Here is a 20,474-nt window from a genome sequence, read left to right on the forward strand (position 1 = left end):
GTTGGACACGGCTGCTTTAAAGTATTTTGTGAGGATTCAAAATGAGCGTCTTTTACTGATTGGAAAGTTTTAGAAATACGTTTTAATTATTAGACATCTACGACTGGCCAGCTCACACAAGCTGTTTGGGCCAACACAATAAAAAAAATATCAGTAGAAGAACAGGAGACCATAAATACAATACACAAAAGTCAAATGAGCACCGAGACTTTGGGAGCTGCTGATGACCTTGAGCTGGCTCTTGGACCGTGGACCAACTAAACAACTCTTTTGTATGCTCTTCTTTTAAATAAACACACACTCACACTTGGAAGGCAAGGCTTTACTTTGGTTGAGGTTCCTGGGGACATTGCTAATTCCATGACCTGAAAATCAAACTGATACTATAGGACTACAATTAATTACAGCCAGGGCTTCCTGGGATTTTAAGCTTCATTATTAGCACTTTAAAAGGGGATATTTGTGCTTTTAACAAGAGAGGCTGGGTCTCTTTTTTTTTAACTTTAAGGAAGCATAATGTCTATGGAGATTCTCAGTCATCCAGGTCATGGTTGTCCCAAAGGTGCTTTTTCAAGAGGCAGCTGGACTTTCTGTTTTTTCTTTGAAGATGTTTTGCTTCTCACCTAAGAAGCTTCTTCAGCTCTGACTGGATGGTGGGGAATGGAAGGATTTGGAAGGAGAAAACGGAAGGAGGGTTATGACATCACCTGTCTCCAAACTACAACACAGTCCTTTCAACAGTTCCAAGAAGGCTCCACACCCACTTGCACCACTCAGGTGAGCCTGATGACACACAGATAAATCTCCAGGTGACCTTAAGAACTCAGTAGAAGAATGCAAATGTCCAGCTCTCTGCAAGGAGTTTAAATCCTTCCATTCCTCCTCATCCAGTCAGAGCTGAAGAAGCTTCTTGGATGAGAAGCGAAATGTCTTCAAAGAAAAACCAGAAAGTCCTGTTTAAGGAAGCAGGTTTTCATCTCCTTAGCCAAGGCCGTTTCTTTTGGTTTCTGAGAACTTTCTTCCTCAGCAACTACAGAAGAGAAAATGTCTTCTGGAAGCCCTTGGATACACTTCCAAGCATTAGGCAAGATACAAATTTATCTGGAAAAGGGAGGATGTAGACCATACGGTTTGCCACTTGTGGAATGCCCTCTAGAATCATCGTTTTCTATTGTTCAAGTTTTGCATTTAATCCATCTCTTTTTTTTATGTAATAGTTTTTTATTTTCTAAGACAAACAAACATTTCATACATCAATCATCCCTCCCCTGTGGCCTCTCGGGGTATCTTCTTCCATTCTTTTTGTTCTTCTTCTTCCAGAAGTTTCTTCTATCTTAATCGTCATCCAAACTACTATAACCGTTCATTCCTATAACCATATTCCTATCATCAAATTTTTACACCTAATTATAAAATTAATCATTTCTATCTCTTTTCCAACCAACAATAAAAATAATTGTATAATAAGTAGGGGGGTTGGACTAGATGACCTCCAAGGTCCTATTATTCTGTAAGAGCCAACAATAACACAGGTCCCTAGGCAACACACACACACACACACACACACACACACAAACACACACTGCTCACACTTTTCCACAGCTCCTCCCACCTGCATTCCTCATTGTGAGATCTGCTACAGAAAAACACCCCTTTCTAACCGCTTTACTTCCACACAAAAATACACACCTTCTTTCCCCACCCCCTCAGTTCTTTCACAGCACAACTTTTACTGGCCATTTCGTTGTACTCTTCCTGGGGAGAGGCCTTGAAGAGACAGGACGAAAACAGCACAGCTGGTAGCAACGTTCTGGACAGACGCCTCTCTCTCACCCACAGCCCTTAAGGTCCCAAAGTGATGCCTGCATTTGCAGCCTCTTCTCAGTGGTTCGTGAAATCCTTGTGCAGCTTCAGCAGCTCCTCGGCTCAAGGAAGGAGAAAGCGATTCAGCATGTTGAATCCCGTCGCGTTCCCATTGTTCTCTATTTACGTTGCCTCCAAAGTGAAAATTCAGAAAAAAGAAAAATATTATCTTAAAATCAACTACGTCCCTTATTAATCAGTGGTGGTCTTTGGAAGGTGGAAGGAAGGAAGATAGCAGCACTCTTTGCCTCCTTAACTGAAAAGATAAATATGGAATTTATTTTATTTATTTATTTTATTTAATTAAATTTTTATACTTGACTATACCTACTGGACTCAGGGCGGTGAACAGCCAAGAATAAAAACTTCCCATACAAAATTTAAAATTTTTAAAAGAATTAAACAAATTTTGGCCCAATAAATTTAACTAAAATCAACTAAAATCAATTTACAATTAAAATATCTAAGGGAGGGTTACGCCAGCCCAGCTTGATGAATGGGAGACAATATATACCTTCTTGGCTATGAAAGCAATGCCAGGTCTTTCTTTATCATCTCCCAAATAATAAAATTGTGTGTTCTTTTCAACACAGTTGAATAAAAATAATAACATTACGGCCTCAACCTTTTACTTTTCCAAAGTTAATACGTATTAGCCAAAGGCTGTCCTGAGCTGCTTCGGCCTGTCTCCTGGCATTTGGCTCCTTTCCAAAATCCTGGCTCAGGAAGCAGCCCAGAGTCTCTTTTGCCAGGGATTCTCCAGACCCACAAAGGCCGGATTCACACAGCGGATGTAACTGGGTCAGTCATGCATCTGAGAGATTTGTTTCCATGACCTTCTCACATTGGGTTTCCTGCAACCTTGGTGAATTTTCCCTTCAGGGACTTGTGTGCATTGTGTGTGGATCCCATTTGCATGAGATGCTGCACCATAAACCGACCAGTCAGTTAAAACAGAGGAAGGTTACGCCTGCTGTGGACCCAGAGAGAAAAGGGAGGATCTGAAGGGGAGGCTCATCCTGCAGACGGCCGGTTTCCAGGGACTCACCAGGAATTGGAATCTCCCTCTAATGGCCTCGGCCTTCTTCATCAGTAGAGATACAGACGGGTGAAAGGAAGGCAGAAGGTCCCTCGGTTAGCCGGAGCCTCCATTGGGTTCTGTTTTCCCTGCAAGGTTGGCCAAGAAGTGAGGCTGGAACGAGGGAGGCAACTTTCATCTGTTTATGTCTGCAGAAATGGAGAGCCTGATCTTTGGGACAAAAGTCCAAATCTAGCATGTTGTGTAAAATACGGCTCAGATATTCACACAGAAAGTTTCTTATTTGCAAGCAATCAATGGGAATTCTTTCACAGGATTAGTGTTCACATCTGCTCAATTACATCTGTCCTTTTGGGTACAGGATTACATGTGTTGTACTTAATACAAGAGAACAAAACCTTCCTATCCTATCATCGTCAGGAATTGCCTGTCGCAGGTCTGTACTTTGTCTGTCTGTCTGTCTCACAAAGAGAAAGGGAGTTTACACAATCCAGCAGCTAATTTGATCAGTTCCATCTTTCGCTGGCTTGTTTCTATGTAATTTGATTAATTTCTGGCTGGCTTGGTGCTTAAAACAGTATTTGAGACTTTTCTTCTGATGGGATGGTTTTTCCTTCCCTCCCACTTTGCTAATTGAGAGGAGAAACTGCAAAGCCTCAAGCCAGCAGGGGGCGCCATTCTCCACCTCATCCATGTTTCCGGAAATTCTTAGGGCCCGCCTTGCTGAGACTCTCCAGATTTGAAAGATTTTTCAAAGATTTATATTCTTTTATGTTCCATATTTGATATTTTATATTCTTGAACTATCAAGCTATCCCCTCCTCTTTTCCACAAACAGGGCCTAATTTCCACTCTGTACATGCTCAGTGGAAAGGTGACTGCAGAAGAAACGAGATGATTCAAACCCTGAAAGGACCATTGGATGTTTCTCATACTTTGTTCATCGTAGGAAATGTAAAATCAGCTGAATTTGGGGATCATAATAACAACCGTAATCGGAAGAGGGATTTATTATTTTAGTCCAAGGAGTCTCCAGAAGAACCGCCAAAGGAGAGAGCAGCCATCTTAGTTTATTGTGGGAAAAGAGAAGAGTTTGAAGCTTCCTAAAGATTCATGGCTTCACCAGAGAAGGAAAAGAAACGGAATTTATATACTGTATTTGATACCTTTGGCATTTTCCCATAGAAAGAAATATCTTTGCCTTGAAGATGCCACAAAAAAACCTTTCTCTTGAGGTTCCCTCTGTTGATGCAGCCCAGGACTGCACTGGCCTTTTTGGCAGCTCCACCTGATCCCCTCCCCTCGACTGCGCCCCTCCCCCCAGGCTTAGAGAGCCCCCCCTCTTTTCCGACTCCCGCAGCTCTGCCCCTCCCCCAAGAGGCGGAATGCCTGGAAGGGGATTTCCTGATGGAACTTTCGCTTTCCTTTCCCCTCCTCTCTGGCTGGTTGTGCCTGGCCATCTGCCTAGCAACAATGACGACCCGGGGATATCTTTTTTCTACTGGTTGAGCTTGTCCAATCGCCGGCTTGCTCTTGGTTGTTGCGTTGTTGATCGCCCAGGCAGCGTCTTTCTCTGCCTGCGACTTCAGAAGCCCTGAGCTGAGGTTCGCGGTCAGGATGGCTCTGCGCTCCCTGTCCCTTGTGGTGGTGATGGTGGTGGTCGTTCTGCGGGAGAGCTGCTTCGGTGAGTCCCTTTGGGGGCATCTGGGGTTCCGGCCCCTTTTTCTACTGTTGGGAATCCATCCAGGCAATCTCTCTCTCTCTCCCAAAAAGTTTCTTCCCAGAAAGAGAATCCTGATTCGGTCCTTTTCCTAATCCGCTTCCCCATCCCCCCCTCTGGCCACTCTCAGAAGGGATGGATGGGACTCTGCTGCCTATTCCCCCCCAGGAGAGCCCCCCCTGGAGCAGGACAAGGGTAGCCCCTCCAGATCTCAGTCCAGTCTACCTGGGCACCCCCAAGCACAGTTCTTTCCCAATTTCAAAGTGGAGGTTGTGGGAAAGCGGCGTTTCCACGGGATCAGGACAATTCACGAACCTCCTGGCTGCCTTCGCCCAACCCCTCCGCCTGGGTCTCCTCTCCTGTCTTCTGGGGGGCTTGGTGGCTCTTGGTGGCTTCTGGTGCTTCTGGGAGGACCCGGCTTGTTTCCGGAAGCTGTTTGGTGTATTGGCTGATGCCGAGGCTGGTGGCATTGAATAAGGCTGCCCTGTGAACGCAGCAGGAGAAGAGCCTCGAGAGAAACACTCCTTGAATAATGTTTCTGCCTTTAGGACGTTCACTTTCTCCTCCATCCTAAACCCCAACATCCCTAGGAACTTTTCTCTAGGCCAGGCAGGGATTTTACCACCCAAAATCCTCCTCCTTCCATTCCAGGATTGCTCAGCATGGGTCAGTTTGCAGAATCCAAAGTATTTAAAATGTACTATTGTTCCTTAGGAATCAGGAAGGGGCCTTGGGGTGTCCCTAGTTGTTTGCTCTGAGAAGGGAGCAGCATTTCCGAAGGCATTAAAAAAGCTGCCAGGATCTTAGGGATGAAAAAGGCTGGGTTGGAGGCAGAAGAAGAGAAGAACCTCTGGAGGGGGACCATGAATTGAATCGCTTGCTTGGACACAGACAGGCCCAAATTCACCAGCCGTTCCTGACTGGAGGCACATTCACCATTGTAAGGATGCCAAACCTATGCACACCTGTGTTATAGTCACACGTGTCATTTCTGACATGAAGAGGATTCGTGGCTGTGAGGATGCCCAACATTCACACATTTCTCCTCTCAGGCAGACTTCAGACTTCCTCATTGCTCAGCCCCACAAGGGAAAGAAGCAGGTTCTGGATCACGGAGAGTCCGATCCCCCCTCCTTCTCTTAGAGAAAAGCTCTGATCCCTTTGGATCAGATGTGATCTCCCCAGAGCAGGAAGTGGATCTGGGCCTCCCTCTCCCCAAAAGCTCTGAGAAGCCCCTGGGATTGTGGGAGGAGCAGGAAGAGGGAGGCCCAGGCCTTTCATTTCCGTGGTGTCTAAGTGCCTGGAGGCGGTACGGGTCTGGATGAGTAGAAACAGGCTCAGACTCAACCCCTCCAAGACTGAGTGGCTGTGGATACCAGCATCGCCTGATCTAGCTACCCCATCACTTTTGATGGGAGGGGAGCTACTTACTCCCTCTGAAAAGGCTCGCAATCTTGGCGTCCTCCTTGATCCACAGCTGTCCTTGGTGGACCATCTATCGGCCGCAACAAGGGGGGCCTTTGCGCAGGTTCGCCTAGTGCGCCAGTTGCGGCCTTTCCTAGACGGGGATGCCCTCCGTACAGTCACTCAAGCTCTCATTGTCTCTCGGTTGGATTACTGCAATGCCCTCTACATGGGGCTGCCCTTGTGGTGCACCCGGAGGCTCCAGCTAGTCCAGAATGCGGCCGCGCGGGTTGTTACGGGAGCTTCCCGTTACTCTCGTGCAACATCTCTCCTGCGTGAGCTGCACTGGCTGTGGGTGGCCTTCTGGATCAGCTTCAAGGTGCTGGTATTGACCTCTAAAGCCCTACATGGAATGGGCCCGGGGTACTTGCAGGACCTCCTCTTACCGGCCTCCCACTGCCCTGTGCGTTCACATAGAGCTGCCCTCCTCCGGGTGCCGTCGGCCAGACAGTGTTGGCTGGCGGCTCCCAGGATGAGGGCGTTCTCTGTGGCCGCACCGACCCTTTAGAATGGGTTACCCACCGAGCTCTGGATGGCTCCCGAGCTTCACACTTTCCGCGCTGGCGTGAAGACATGGCTGTTCCAGCAAACGAGGTTTTAAATCTGGGGATTTTAATTTTGGATTGGTTTTAGATTTTATTGTTATTGTTTTTTATTTATGTGAGCCGCCCCGAGTCCTTTGGGAGACGGGCGGCATATAAATTTTAATAATAAATAAATAAATAAATAAATAAATAAATAAATTTGGACTGGGAAGGGCTGGGAGACCATACTGGAGGAAATGGGCAGTAGGACCACAGGTAGTCCTCGATTTACAACAATTCATTTAATGACCGTTCAAAGTTTCAATGTCATTGAAAACTTTTCACACTTATGACCATTTTAGCGTCCTCATGGTCACGTGACCGAGATTTGGATGCTTGGCAATTGGTTCATATTTATGACGGTTGCAGTGTCCCCGTATCACCTGATCCCCTTTTGCAACGTTCTGACAATCAAAGTCAATGGAGAAGCCAGATTCACTTAACCAGGTTATTAATTTAACAACTGCAATGATTCATTTAACAACTGTGGCAAGAAAAGTTGTAAAATGGAGCAAAAAACTCACATAACAAATGTCTCACTTAGCAACAAAAAATGTGGGCTCATTTATGGTCATAAGTCGAGGACTACCTGTATTTATTTCTCTGGGCTTTGGAGGTTCTGCCCTTTTGTATGCAGACCCAGGTTCTGCCCAAATAAGTCCCATGAACGATCCTGAAAATGATCTTCAAAATCTTTGGCGCCCTGAAATAATTTCTGATCTGAAGAGCTTTCAGAATAGACACAAACAAGGGGCCTTAGAGGTTTTCCAGTTTAATCTTATTTTCTTTTAATTCTTTTAATCCACGAATAAGATTGTTGCAATATTTTCAGGATCAGACTCAATAAATTTAGTAAGAGTTAAGAGTTCAAATATATCTCTCTTTATTTACACAAGGCATTCTATATTCACTGAATATTCACAGATAGAAGCAAAGAAAAGGGTGTATACAGCTCCTTATATATACAATGGGTGGAGCTAAGTATGGGAGTGGTGAATTATGAATACATTAAGAAGTGAAGAATAAATTAACCCCTGATACCCCGTTCATATACTATTTACACATTAGAGAATAAGGCATTTACATGTGACAAATCCCGCTCTAAATGCCGATTCGTTAAGCTACACCAATTACATTCAGATTCAGGACAATACAGGACATATAACTTGGAAGTCAAGTATTTATGCTGCTTAGAAGGTAGAGGCTTTGTCAGTATGTCAGCTAATTGTTCTGATGTTTCACAATGCACTGCTCTGATAAATCCATCTTGAGATAATTGTCTCACATGTTTAAATTTTATATCTATATGTCTGGACCTTTGTCCAATGGCGTCAGATCTAGATATTTCAATAGCTGCTTTATTGTCTTCATGCATAACAAAAGGTAAAGCAGTTTTTTTCCAAACATCTGAAATTAAATCATTAAACCATACAAGGTTATTTGCAGCTTTAGATAAACAAACATATTCTGCCTCTGTTGTTGAAGTGGCCACTAATTCTTGTTTGCCAGTGTACCAGTAAACTGGACAATCATTTAGGAGGAATACATAACCGGATGTACTTTTTCTACATGAGGTGTCTCCAGCCCAATCCGCATCTGCGTAACATGTGAGGTTTGGTTCCTTAACATTATTAGGTTCTAACATCAAACAAAAGTCTAATGTATTTTTCAAATATCTTAATATCCTTTTAACAGCTTCCCAATGGTACATTGTTGGTTTGCTGACATGTCTGGATAATAAATTGAGAGGTAAAGCGATATCAGGTCTTGTCCAGTTGGAAATATAAAGAAGTGAACCTATGACTGATCTATAAAACGTGTTATCTTTGAATTCAGGGGATGATTCATCAGCATTTCTTAGGAAGTCAGTTTGCATAGGAGTGTCACAAGGTTTGGCATCACTTAGATTACATTTGTTTAAGAGCTCTATGATCTTATCTCTCTGAGTAAGTTTGAATCCTCTTTTTGTCTTATTAATTTGAACACCAAGATACTTATTTACTTTGCCTAAAGATTTCAATGAGAAATGTTCATTTAGCTTAGTTACAAATGTTTCTCTTCTCTCTTTATGTTTACCTATGTATAAAATGTCATCCACATAGATCAATACAAATTCTATATAATCATCACCTTTTTTAACAAAGAAACAGTTATCAGCAGTAGTAGCATTGAAATCCATAGTTTTAAGTACTTTTACTAAACAATCATACCATCGTTTACCAGATTGTTTTAACCCGTATAAACTCTTGTTTAACAACCAAGTCTCATTCTTGTTTGTGTATTGACTGTGAGGTGCTCTTACATATATTTCCTTATCTAGTTTTGCGTGTAGATATGCAGTCTGTATGTCATATTGGAATACATCGAGATTGAGTGCTGATGCTACTACTACAGCTGTTTTGACACTCTCAGTTCTTACTGTGGGGGAATATGTGTCAGTATAGTCCTCCGGATATTTCTGTGCATAACCTTGTGCAACTAGTCTAGCTTTGTATAATGTATTGCCTCCCTCTAAGTTTTTAATTTTATATATCCACCTAGTACCAATAATTGTTTTGTCTTTTGGTGCAATTGCAGGTGTAAATACATTTAATCCTTGTAAACTTTCCATCTCTTTTTTCATTGCTAATTCCCATTTTTCTTTTTCTTTACGAGGAAGTTTTAACACTTCCTCATATGTATTAGGTGTCGTTGATTCACCATCCATATGCATTATGTAATCCTTGTATTTATTTGGCATTTGATTTCTGGTGCTTCTAATTGTTTTTTCAGGTTTACTATTATTATCATGCAAATATCTTGCTTCCTTTTTTGTTAGTGTGTCTGTCTTTATTTTGTGTTGGCTATTTGTCCATGTTTTGGTTTTGCTTCTATGTTTGTTGTCATTTTGCTTTTCTATAATCCCTTTTTCTTGGGATTTTGTATCTTTGTTGTTACTTGGAAATATTTCATTAAGATGTATTTTAGACCAGTTGGCCTGCTCATGGAACACAGCTGTTCTGGAAACTATAAATTTGTTATTATTATCAATGAATCTGTATCCTTTAGTGCCTGTCTCATATCCCATAAATCTGAGCCTTCTGGACACATTTTCTCCCTTTCTTCTTAATTGTTTAGGTATGTGTACGTCTGCAGTGACTCCAAATATGTGCATGTGTGCTAATTTTGGTTTCCTATTATACATCACTTCATATGGTGTCTTATTTACAATGCTGGACCAGGTTCTATTCTGTGTGTAATTGGAATAATGTAGGGCTTCTGACCAGAATTGTTTGCTTAAGCCAGCATCTTCCAATGTGCATCTAATCATGGTTTGTAACGTTGAGTTCTTCCTCTCTGCAATTCCGTTCTGAAACGCAGAAAATGGGCTAGATGTGTAATGTAACATTCCTTTGTCCTTCAGCCATTGGGAGAATTCTTTAGACATGAATTCACATCCCCTATCTGTCATGATTTGTTTTATTTTGGTATTGTGTTGTGTTTCTACGCGCTTATAAAATTCTTTAAATTTCTGAAAAGTCTCATCTTTGTGTTTTAATGTATAAACAAACCCATAGTGACTGTAATCGTCCACTATGGTCAAGAAGTAACGTTTTCTATAAGTGATTGATGGAGTTAGTGGACCAACTAAGTCCATGTGTACTAAATCAAAAATTTTGTTGGTTGACCTAGTTGATTTCCTTGGTCTGGGGCTAGTTTTTAGTTTTGTAGATTTACATACTGAGCATTCCAAATAGTTTTCACAATTTTTTATTTTAACACCTTCTGCGTGTTCAGTCATTTTTTGTACTACAGGAAAACTGGCATGTCCTAACTTCCTATGTAAAATATGAGCACACTCATCATGAATTGGCTTACCTATTTTTGGTTTTTTTTCATTATGTGCATCTTTGTGATCATGAGCTATTTTACATTCATCATTGTCACTATTGCTAATGTTTTCATCATCTACTTCAATACAATCTTCCATATTTGAATCAATGTTATGTAACCATTTTTCTTTTGTTATTAAATAAGGTAGACCCCCTTTAATCATCACAGTACCTATATCTGTTTTATTTTTCTCCAAGGTCGCTTTTCCTTTAGAAAAGACAATGTTAATATCAGAATCCCTGCTTAGTTTTATGGCACTTAGTATGTTATGAGGTATTTCGGGTATTAGTAATACCCCCTCTATTTTTCCTAGGCCAGGTAAGGTTATATTCCCTCTACCTAATACTTGAACTTTTTCTTGGTTAGCTACCTTTATTACAAATTTATCTTCTACAAATGAAGATAGTATATTTTTGTTATTGGTGGTGTGATTAGTTGCTCCAGAATCAATAAGCCAATTATTGTTCTCAGATTGTTGTATGTTAGTGTTGTCTTGTTTATTTAATCCATTCAGTGAACCAGATTTTCTATCCTTTGAATTATCTCTGCCCCCTCTATTCTCTTTGTAATTTGGCGGGCTTCTATATCTATGTCTATCAATGGAAGACTGTCTGTAATTGTATTTGTTTCTGTATTCTGACCTATGTCTTTCTTTTGAAATTTTGGGGCAATCTCTTCTATTGTGTTCCCTAGATCCACAGTTGTGGCATCTAAATGTTTCATTATATTTTTCTTGAAAAGCTACTTTTCTATATGGTTTGTGTTCTATGTGATTGTTAGAGCGACTCCTCCTTGAATTGTCTTCAGCTATTAACTTATTGGATAGACTTTCTATGGATAAGTATCCTAGATTGATTGTGTCTAAATGTGACATATAATTATCCCATGATGGGTCAAGTGAGTTGATGATAACACTTTTCATTGTTTGATCTGAAATCACCTCCCCCCTTAAATGCAGTTCAGCTCTTATTTTGTTTAAAGATATTAAGTGCTCACTTATGGAAACCCCTGGCTTTATCCTAGATGAAAAGAAATCTTTAGACATCCTTGTGGTAGTAGCTACACTGTCACTGTGAAATAGATTGAACATGCATTGAATAATTTCTGAAACAGTCAGATTTTGCTTAATGCTGTGGTACATAGCAGGAGATACACTAGAAATTAATAAGAAAAATGCTCTATGGTGTAAACAGTCTAATTTTAGAGTCCAAGGTCTTTTTGGGGGACTAGTGATAAAAAACAGTAAGTTTTCTTTCATAAAGACAACCTGGAGCTGCTGATACCATTCTTGTAAATTAATGCCATCTATCCTCAGCTTTGGGAAGTCACTGGGCAAATTTCCGACATTATTAGGTCCATTACTTACAACCTGAGGTAGTCCGTGGTCTCGTAAATGCAGAAAGTTACAAAACGGCGTGGGGATGCTCGCAACGAGCCTGCACGGTCTTCTCAGCAATTCATGTCTTCCTGGGCCGTTTGCGTAGTCTCGCGCATGCGCGTTGTCCATTTCGTCCCTGGAGTCGTCGTGAGAGGTTCTCGTCGTTGCGGCTCGCTCGTTCTGCTCTTCCTCAGACGAATCGGTCTCTGGCTCGATCTTGGGAGTCCTGACGATGTCGGCTGTCCTTTTTCTTCTTTTGAGAGCGTTGGTGCTTGCATCGGTCTGTGGCGTGGGGCGGTATCGGCAGGGCTCTCTGGGTTCGGGCGTCGTCGCTCTCGTATTCAGGATGGGAGCGGGTAGATTTTGAGGCATTGGCTTGCTCGCTTGCTTCTTAGTTAGCTTTTTGGTAATTTTTAGTTTTGGCCCAAATGCAGCAAAAAGCGTTTTCGTTGCAGATTTTATCTGATTATCTGTTGAATCACTTTCACTTTCCGATTCTGATTCTTCTGAGGTGTTTGAATTTTCTTTTTCGTTTTCGTTGTCTGGTAATGTTTTTCGCGCCAGAAATTTTGAATCGAGCTTTCTGATTGGCTCTGCTTCGCTCACCCTGGAGGTCTGTTGAAACCAAGATGGCTGCCATTCAAAATTTCGCGCGGGGTCACCGTTTTTCTTCTTCATAGTATTTTTTTCTGCAGTCATATCACTCACTATTTTTGGGTCTTTTGGTTTTTCAGTAGTGATGTGCTTCTCTCTCGCTGCTCCGCTGTTTTTCAGCATATCTTGGAGGTTCGCGATGAGGCTTTCATCATTCTTCTGGCTCTTTAATAGTTTTAATATCTCTGACCTGAGTTCATTGTTTTCTATTTTGATTTCCTCCCGATCATCATTTTCATCTATTATTTCTTCGTCTTCAGTGGTGTATTCTTCAGATTCTCTCGAAATCGCGTTTGTGGATTCGTCAATTATTTCTTGATCCGTTTCCATTTCTTTGCTGTATGCCCTGGTGTTGGGCCTATCTCTCTTAGACATTTTTTTTTAATAGATTTTTTTTTTATTGAGTCAATTAACCATCCTCTGCTACCAGCTTGTTGCAATATTTTCAGGATCAGACTCAATAAATTTAGTAAGAGTTAAGAGTTCAAATATATCTCTCTTTATTTACACAAGGCATTCTATATTCACTGAATATTCACAGATAGAAGCAAAGAAAAGGGTGTATACAGCTCCTTATATATACAATGGGTGGAGCTAAGTATGGGAGTGGTGAATTATGAATACATTAAGAAGTGAAGAATAAATTAACCCCTGATACCCCGTTCATATACTATTTACACATTAGAGAATAAGGCATTTACATGTGACAAAGATGTTGTTTTTCTGTTCATTGGGCAGCCTTAGAGTCTCTTCCGTGTTTCTATTTTGACGATAAGAACTAAACAGTGACTTAATGTGATTTTTTTGGTCATTGTTAGTAAAGTTTAGCATAGTTTTATGTCTTGTGAATTGAGCCTGTCCTCCAAAGAAGGGCTGAAAAAACTTTGATGCTCCTCATTCCGGAGTTTGCATGATAGAAACTGACATAATTTTGTATCTTTATCTTGGATTCCCCAGAGGGGCTTTAAAGATGACAGGACCCTCCAGACAGAGAGTCTGAATTTAGGGAGAGGACCCCAGCTGAGCCCCCTCCCCGAAATATGGGTGATGGCAGCAGAAACTCCCACCATCCTCCTTGGGGGCAGGGGGTGGGGCCAGGGTGGAGGGGCCAATGGTTTTCTGGGGGTGAGGAGAATTCTGGGAGTTGAAGTCCAAGTGTTGGAGTCTGAGAAACTCTTAATTTAGGCCTTTACGTTGAGAGTCCCTGATCATGTGAAGAGTTGGGTAGCCAGGATCACAATCCCCTCCAAGGTGGCTGAGGGGCATTTCTGCCTTTCTTTGTGCTGACCAAGTGCAGGATCAGCCCCAGAGGAGGAGAAGGGTCAGAGCAGCTTCTGGGGAAAGTGAAGGGGGAGATTCAGGGGAAATCTGGTGCATTGCAAAGGTCTTTGAAGGAGAGTTTGAGGGCCCTAATTGGGTTGCTGAAAGGAAGAAATCTTGGTTTAATCAGACTGAGATTTTCTGTGGAAGGAGGAGGAGCCCCTCTGAGTCCTGGGTTCAAAAGCCGATTCTTGCTCAGATGGCTGAACTCTGGGAGGGGAGGGGGGATTTTCCAGCCAGGAAGGGGGGGGGAAACAGGGATGAGGAGGAAGATCTGGGGGGCTAAGTCACTTCATTGCTGCTCCCTTCCCTCCCCCCTTTGTCCTTCCCCATTTGGGTTTCCCCCAAAGGATCCCATGGCCTCTGCTCTCACCCGGATTCCCCCTCCCCCATTTTATGAAATCCCTCCTCAAATCTGCACCTATTAACAGTCCAGGTTGGCCTTCAGTGAAGTCAGAATGGGGTTTTTTTCCCCTGTGAATGGAAAGGAGGGGGGACCAGGGGGGGTTTCCTGCTGCTTTTGAGCTTCTGGGAGGGTGGAATCCCCCCTTTTACCTGTGCAGCCATTGCAGCTTCCTTGGGGCAGAGGCTGAGCAACCCAGAAGGGGGTTTGAGGGAGGCCTTGCTGGAAGGGGGGAGGGCACAATTGGGGCAGGTAAAGTTTGGGGGACCCTCCCCTCCCCTCCCCTCTCACCCCCCACCTTCCCTTCCCTCCAACCCTTCAGGCCCTCCAGAAAATGCTTTTTTTCCCTCTCAGTCGCTCCCTCATTTCCATCTCCTGCCTCTTCTTCCACCATCTCCCCCTTCCTTCCCCCCTTCCTCCTCTGCCCCCCAACTCTCCTCCTCCTCTTCCTCTTCTTCCTTGTTCCTCCCCAGAGCCTCAGATGGGAGCCTCCATGGGATCAGGGTCCTTGGCTGAAGCCCCCTAACTTTTCCCCTCTGGCTCCCTTCCAGGCGCCTCCTCCCACTCCATGAAGTTTTTCTCCACCGGCATCTCGGACCCCAGTCAGGGGCAGCCCCACTTTGTCATTGTGGGGTACGTGGACGGTCAGGTCTTTGTTCACTACGACAGCCACAGCCGGAGGATGAAGCCTCGAGTCTCCTGGATGGAGGAGGTGGGGAAGGAGGATCCCCAGTATTGGGACAGAGAGAGTCGGAAACAATGGAATGTTGAGGAGACGTTAAGAGAAAACCTGGAGAACCTGAGGAGTCGCTACAATCAGAGCGAAGGTGAGTGATGGGTCTGGTGGCTCCTCCGGCCCCATAATCCCCTCCCCAGGAACCAGAGGGGGGGAGAAATGGGTCCCTTCAAAGGGAAAGGCTGCCTCCAAACCTTTTAAAAAGTCTTTTTTTATATGTTTATTCTTTTTTAAAAAAATCAATGAAAGATTCTCCTTCCCTCCATAGCTGACATTTTCTGCCAATTGCAGTTAATAAAAAGATGTTTAGAGTTATCCTTCTGTCTTTCTGAACGTTGATATGGATATTGATATAAACTGAGGTAAAAAGAGACCGAAATCTCCCCTCCCCCCATGAAAGATGGAGGATCTGGCCTTGGGGGATCTCCTGCTGTGGGGGAGGAAGGGAATCACAGATCCCCCCCACAAAAAAAACCAGGCAGGTGGATCCTAATTAGATCCTGGGAGAAGCAGGTCCTCGTCCTTCTGTCTGTTTCCACCCCAGAGAAATGAGGGATCGAGTGCAGATCCACCTGGGGAGACTAGATCCCTTTCCTTCTCCCCCTTTTTGGAGGGGCGAGTGGGGCCCAAATGCCAGGAGCTTTTCCTCACCCTCCAGTTGGAAGGAGAGGCCGGGAGGACCAAATGGGGGGCTGGGGGCTTTTGTGGGGGTGGGGATCTCAGGGCCAGGATCCTCCCAATCTTCATGGGGAAGAGACGGAAAAGAAAGAAACCTCCATTTGGGGCCCTTCCAGAGTCTCTCGGAGCCTTCATGGCTTCCCATCCTTGGTCCCTCAGGCTGAACTCCTGCACGGCCCTCTTGGTGGGGCTGCCCTGGAGGGGGGGAGACTCTTTCTTCAGCAGCCCCCCCCTTCTGCCATCTTTGGGGGACAAGATTCACCTCCAAGGAACCTTATTTGGGGAGGGTCTGCAAGGAAATGTGTGTGTAAAGAGAGGCTGCTTTTGGCTGAAGAAAAGCTTCTCCACAAACAGGAGCCATTTTCCCTCCTTTCATCCCAAGGAGCTGCAGCCCCCCAATTCTTCCACCCTTTCCTTGCCCCTCCCCCTCTACAGGTGACCCCCCCAGAGCTCTGCCAGTTCTGCCCCTGATCCCTGAGGGTCTCCCCAGATCCCTCCAGGCCCCCTGCTGGCCTCCCAGGGGAGCAGAGCTGGACCCAGAGGGCTCCCCCTGGTGGAGGAAGGAGGAAGGAGACCGGCCAGAGTGGAGGGGAGCCTCCTTTCCAGGCTCAACAGCCCCAAATGTCCCAACCTTTCCTCAAAGGGAGGCTGCTTCCTCCCTCCCATCACCTGAGTCGCCTCCTCTGGACCTTCCCCGGCTCCCTCCTCTCCTTTCGGAGGTCTTTTGACCAGAAACTGCTCACAATATTCCAGATGTGGCTGCACCCTTGATTTTTTTTTTTTTTATTTGATTTATATGCAGCTCTTCTCCGGAGACTCAGGGCAGCTTACAAGGCGTTAAGAAATAGCCTTCATACTTTTGTATATTTATACAAAGTCAACTTATTGGCCCCACAAACTGGGTCCTCAATTTACCTACCTTAGAAAGGATGGAAGGCTGAGTCAGCCTTGAGCCTGGTGAGATTCGAACTTACAGTAATTGCAGACAGCTGGTGTTAATCACAATGCTATCAGTCTGCTGAGCCACCAGGCCCGTTTGCTCTAAGGCTTTGTGATATTAGCCTGTGTTTTCAATACCATTTTAATGATCGCTGACATCCTGTTGGTCTTTTTAATTTTTTAATATAATTTGTATTAAACCTTCTAAACAAAAGATAAAAACTAATAGAAGGTAACATAAGGTAAAGATGATAAAGAAATCAAAGAAAAATAAAAAAAAGTACAAGAAAAAAAAACAATTGAAGAAAATAAAGAAAAAAGACATAAAGAAGTAGCTTCTGATATTCTTCACAGCGGTTCTAAATATTACTACATTTTAGCCCCTCTAAAGCAGCTTTTCTTAATCTTTTGGTCCTGAAGGAACCCTTGAACTATTTTTCAGATCTCAGGAAACCCCTGAAGATCCAGGCTCAGAGATCGGCTGAAATTGTTTCATGCATAGACCTTTGAGGTGCATTAATAGTGTTCTTACACTAACAATAAAAAAATGAAACTTGCCTTTTCAATGTGATCCCTGTGCTTTCTTTTTACTGCACAAATATTCAGTTCTGTACCAAACTTGAAATAAGAACACATTTCATCTTCAAGTGAAATAAGACAATTTCTGTCTTAGCTTTTGATGCTTCTGAAGTACGACAGAGCTTGTTCTCAGAAGTTGAAAACTGCTGCCACATGTTCAGGGCCTTCCTGTGAATGGCAGGAGATTAATCTTGGGCAGAAATCCAGAACTATTTTTCCCATGGGGAGATCAGGGAATCTCCTCTCGAGAGCAGGATCAGATTGCAGCTCCCGAGGTTCTTCCTCTTCCTCCAAAGGGAAGTTTTCTGGCTGAGCAGAAGATGCAGAGAAAGGATCCCTCATCCGTCATTCCTGGGTGTGGAAAGGGAGGGAAAGGACTGGTCAGTTTAGTTCAACTGTCCTTACAGGAGGTTTTCCATTAGATTTGAGAATTCCTGGCATCCTTCCTCCCTCTCAAGCCCAGACAGGAGTAGAAACATTTCAAGATTTCCTTTTGGTTTTTTCAAACATTCAGTTTTCGTTTAAATCCAAGAATCTGTTCACTCGAAGTTGAAATATCTTCTCCAGGGCCTTGCAGACAATATAAACTTCAAGCTCATTTCAAAGGTCAATAACCCTTTGGGTGTCCAGATGAGGCTGGGCCACTTGCTGCTGTTGCTAAGAAAAATATTCCTTTGTGGCCCTTTGAGGCTTCATTCCCACATTGCACTAAACCATGGTTTGTTTCTGGTTAGCCCAAAGTGGGAACCAGCCTTTGTGACTTGGTGCTATTTGTGAACGTACACCAAGATTTATGGTCACAGGGATCCCTGCAAGCTTTTATGTAGATCAATCAGATTCTCTTTGAGGCCATTAGATTCTCAGTCCCTCTTTGCAGCCGCAGATTCAGGCAACTGTTCCCTCTCTGGGATCCCTTCCTTTCCGCCCCCCCCCCCCCCCCCGAGAAATGGTAGAAGGAAAGATGGAAGGGATTTCTGTCCCTCCGTTTCTTCTGTGACTCCTTCTTTTCTCGGTCTCCCTTGGGATCCTCTGCTGGCTTCTCCAGCTTTGCTTTTTCCTGGGGAGGTTCAGGGGCTCCATCCTGGGAGGGAAAATGTAGGGAGGTGGGTTGAGGGAGGGGAGAAGGGTGGGTAGTGATGGGGGCTTTCTTTCCCTTGATTGTTAGGGAGGAAATGGGGGAATCAGTGCCTCCCTCCAGTGTCAAAGTCCCTGCAGGGAGGGAGATCTCTGTTTATCTTGAGGACTCCCCAAACCATCATCTTGTCTTTTATTTCAGGCTTTCACACATGGCAGTGGATGTATGGCTGTGAGTTCCAGCGAGAGGGAAGCAAAAGAGGGTTTGCGCAGTATGGATATGATGGGAGGACCTTCATCACCTTCGACAAGGAGACCCCCACCTGGGTAGCTCCCGATCCCCTGGCCCAAATCACCCAGAGGAAATGGAATGATATTCCAGGAGAGAATGAGAGGTTTAAGTCCTACCTCGAGAATATCTGCATTGAGTGGCTGGAGAAGTACCTGTCCTATGGGAATGAGACCCTGCTCAGGAGAGGTGAGTATCTCAATCCAGGCTACACTTTCCACCTTTACGGTTGGATTTCTTGTGCACATTCAGCCCTTTTGGGTCCCTTGTGCGGAGCCTGTTTGCCCTGGTGGGAATCCTCCTCCTCCCCCCCAGCACCTCTCCAGGACATGGGAAGAACTGATTGGTTCCTATTGCCAGGCAGCCGTTCAATGCACCAGGAAATGCAGCCTCTGCCTTGCAGGCATCTATATGGATCAGGCAGGAAAAGCATTCAAGGGTGTCCTGTTCACTGCCCAGAGTGAGGCCACCATTTGGGGTTCTTCAGTGAAACAACCACTAGCCAAACTGTAGCCAAGAGTGGTGGGCACCCTTAATTTCCTCCATTAACTCTCCTTCCCCCCACATCCCACAGGAGGCTCCCTATCAGTCCTGTCCCTGACGGTGCACCTCCCACGCCCATCACTGGGGGGCTCCACTTCTACCATTAATAAGACACTAGCAGTGCCCCACTTGGGCAAAAAGGCCCATGAATGAGGGGTTCTTTTCTTTCCGAGGGAGGAGCAAAGTTTCTGTCAATCTTTCTCTTAAACCTCAAACAGGTTCCCAGAATTCTTAGTCCGCCTTTCCTAAAAACAACCCCCTCCCCACCTTCAGGAGCACTGCCTCACCCCACAGGGGGGCTCACATTATAATCTTTTCCTAGAAATTTTTATTAATGTACCATCTAGAACACCCCTCTCACCTAGATCTACCCCTTCCCCTCTGGGACCCTTGATCCCTCCAGGATCAGCTGGATGACATTAGGATCAGTGGGGAACTCCACACACACCCCACTGATGATTGCCAACAGGCAGCTCCTCCCTTCCCAGGGAGGACCTTCTCTCTCTTCCATTGGCATCACCTCTCTCTGCCCCCCCCCTTTCAGAGATCAAATCTCTTTTCCAAATTGATCAGTGTGAGATTCCCTTTGAGCTCTCTTCCTCTTAAAATTGTGGTTGTGTTGCTTGGAAAGAGGCCTGGAGCAGCCTCAGATTCAGGGGAGCAGAAGAGGATGCAAAAAGTAGGGTGAAACTTCTGTGTTGTTGTTGTTTTGAAAGGGAACTTAAAAGAGCATCTCCACTATCCCACCCCTGAAGGGAGCAGCCCAAGATCAGTCAGAGTTCAAAACAATCAGAGTGAAATTTTCTTGGACCTTCAATTGGCTGCTGGAGGTTTTTCAGGCTGAGTCTCTGGGAAGGACTCAAAATCAGGAGTTCTTGTGGTTGAGGATTTTTGAGATTGAGAGCATTTCCCAAAACTCTTGGAGATGCAGCATGTGTGGAGTGGGAAGTAGTGGGAGATTTTCCTGCCCCTCCAGGTTTCCCATCCACCTTCCAGGCTCTGGAGGGGCTCAGAGTTAATTCCTGTGTTTCTGCAGAGCCTCCGATGGTGACGATGAGCAGCAGATCAGAGACTGAGGATGGGATGGAGACGCATGTCTGCCGTGTGGATGGCTTCTACCCAAGGGAGATCGATGCTTCCTGGAAGAGGGACGGGGAGGAATGGCTGGTTGACACCCACCATGGGTTTCTGGCCCCCAACGCGGATGGGACCTACCACTACTGGCTCAGCATCCAGATCGATCCCAAAGAGAGGGACCGCTATCGGTGCCACGTGGAGCACGACAGCCTGCAGGAACCTCTGGACTTGGAACTGAAGGGTGAGAGGCTGCAGGGAGGG

The 20,474-nt window shown here is 44.6% G+C and overlaps 1 protein-coding gene across 3 annotated transcripts in view; it reads left to right on the top strand.

Annotated features, from left to right (window-relative positions):
- The window catches only part of LOC148115957 (class I histocompatibility antigen, F10 alpha chain-like), a 175,546-nt gene that overhangs the window by 70,341 nt on the left and 84,731 nt on the right, over positions 1 to 20,474 (top strand). For 2 of the 3 annotated variants that reach the window (XM_087884564.1, XM_087884563.1), the window contains exons 1-4: positions 4,456 to 4,586; positions 14,850 to 15,125; positions 18,507 to 18,782; positions 20,173 to 20,454. In XM_087884564.1, the coding sequence (XP_087740690.1) occupies positions 4,520 to 4,586; positions 14,850 to 15,125; positions 18,507 to 18,782; positions 20,173 to 20,454 (901 nt within the window). In that variant the 5' untranslated portion in view covers positions 4,456 to 4,519. Of the gene's footprint in view, positions 1 to 4,455; positions 4,587 to 14,849; positions 15,126 to 18,506; positions 18,783 to 20,172; positions 20,455 to 20,474 lie in introns of those variants that run through there. The other variant, XM_087884565.1, reaches the window with a different exon arrangement.

The sequence above is a fragment of the Pantherophis guttatus genome, chromosome 2, assembly GCF_059756535.1.
Source record: "Pantherophis guttatus breed Tessera chromosome 2, ASM5975653v1, whole genome shotgun sequence".
In the NCBI taxonomy this organism is placed as follows: domain Eukaryota; kingdom Metazoa; phylum Chordata; class Lepidosauria; order Squamata; family Colubridae; genus Pantherophis; species Pantherophis guttatus.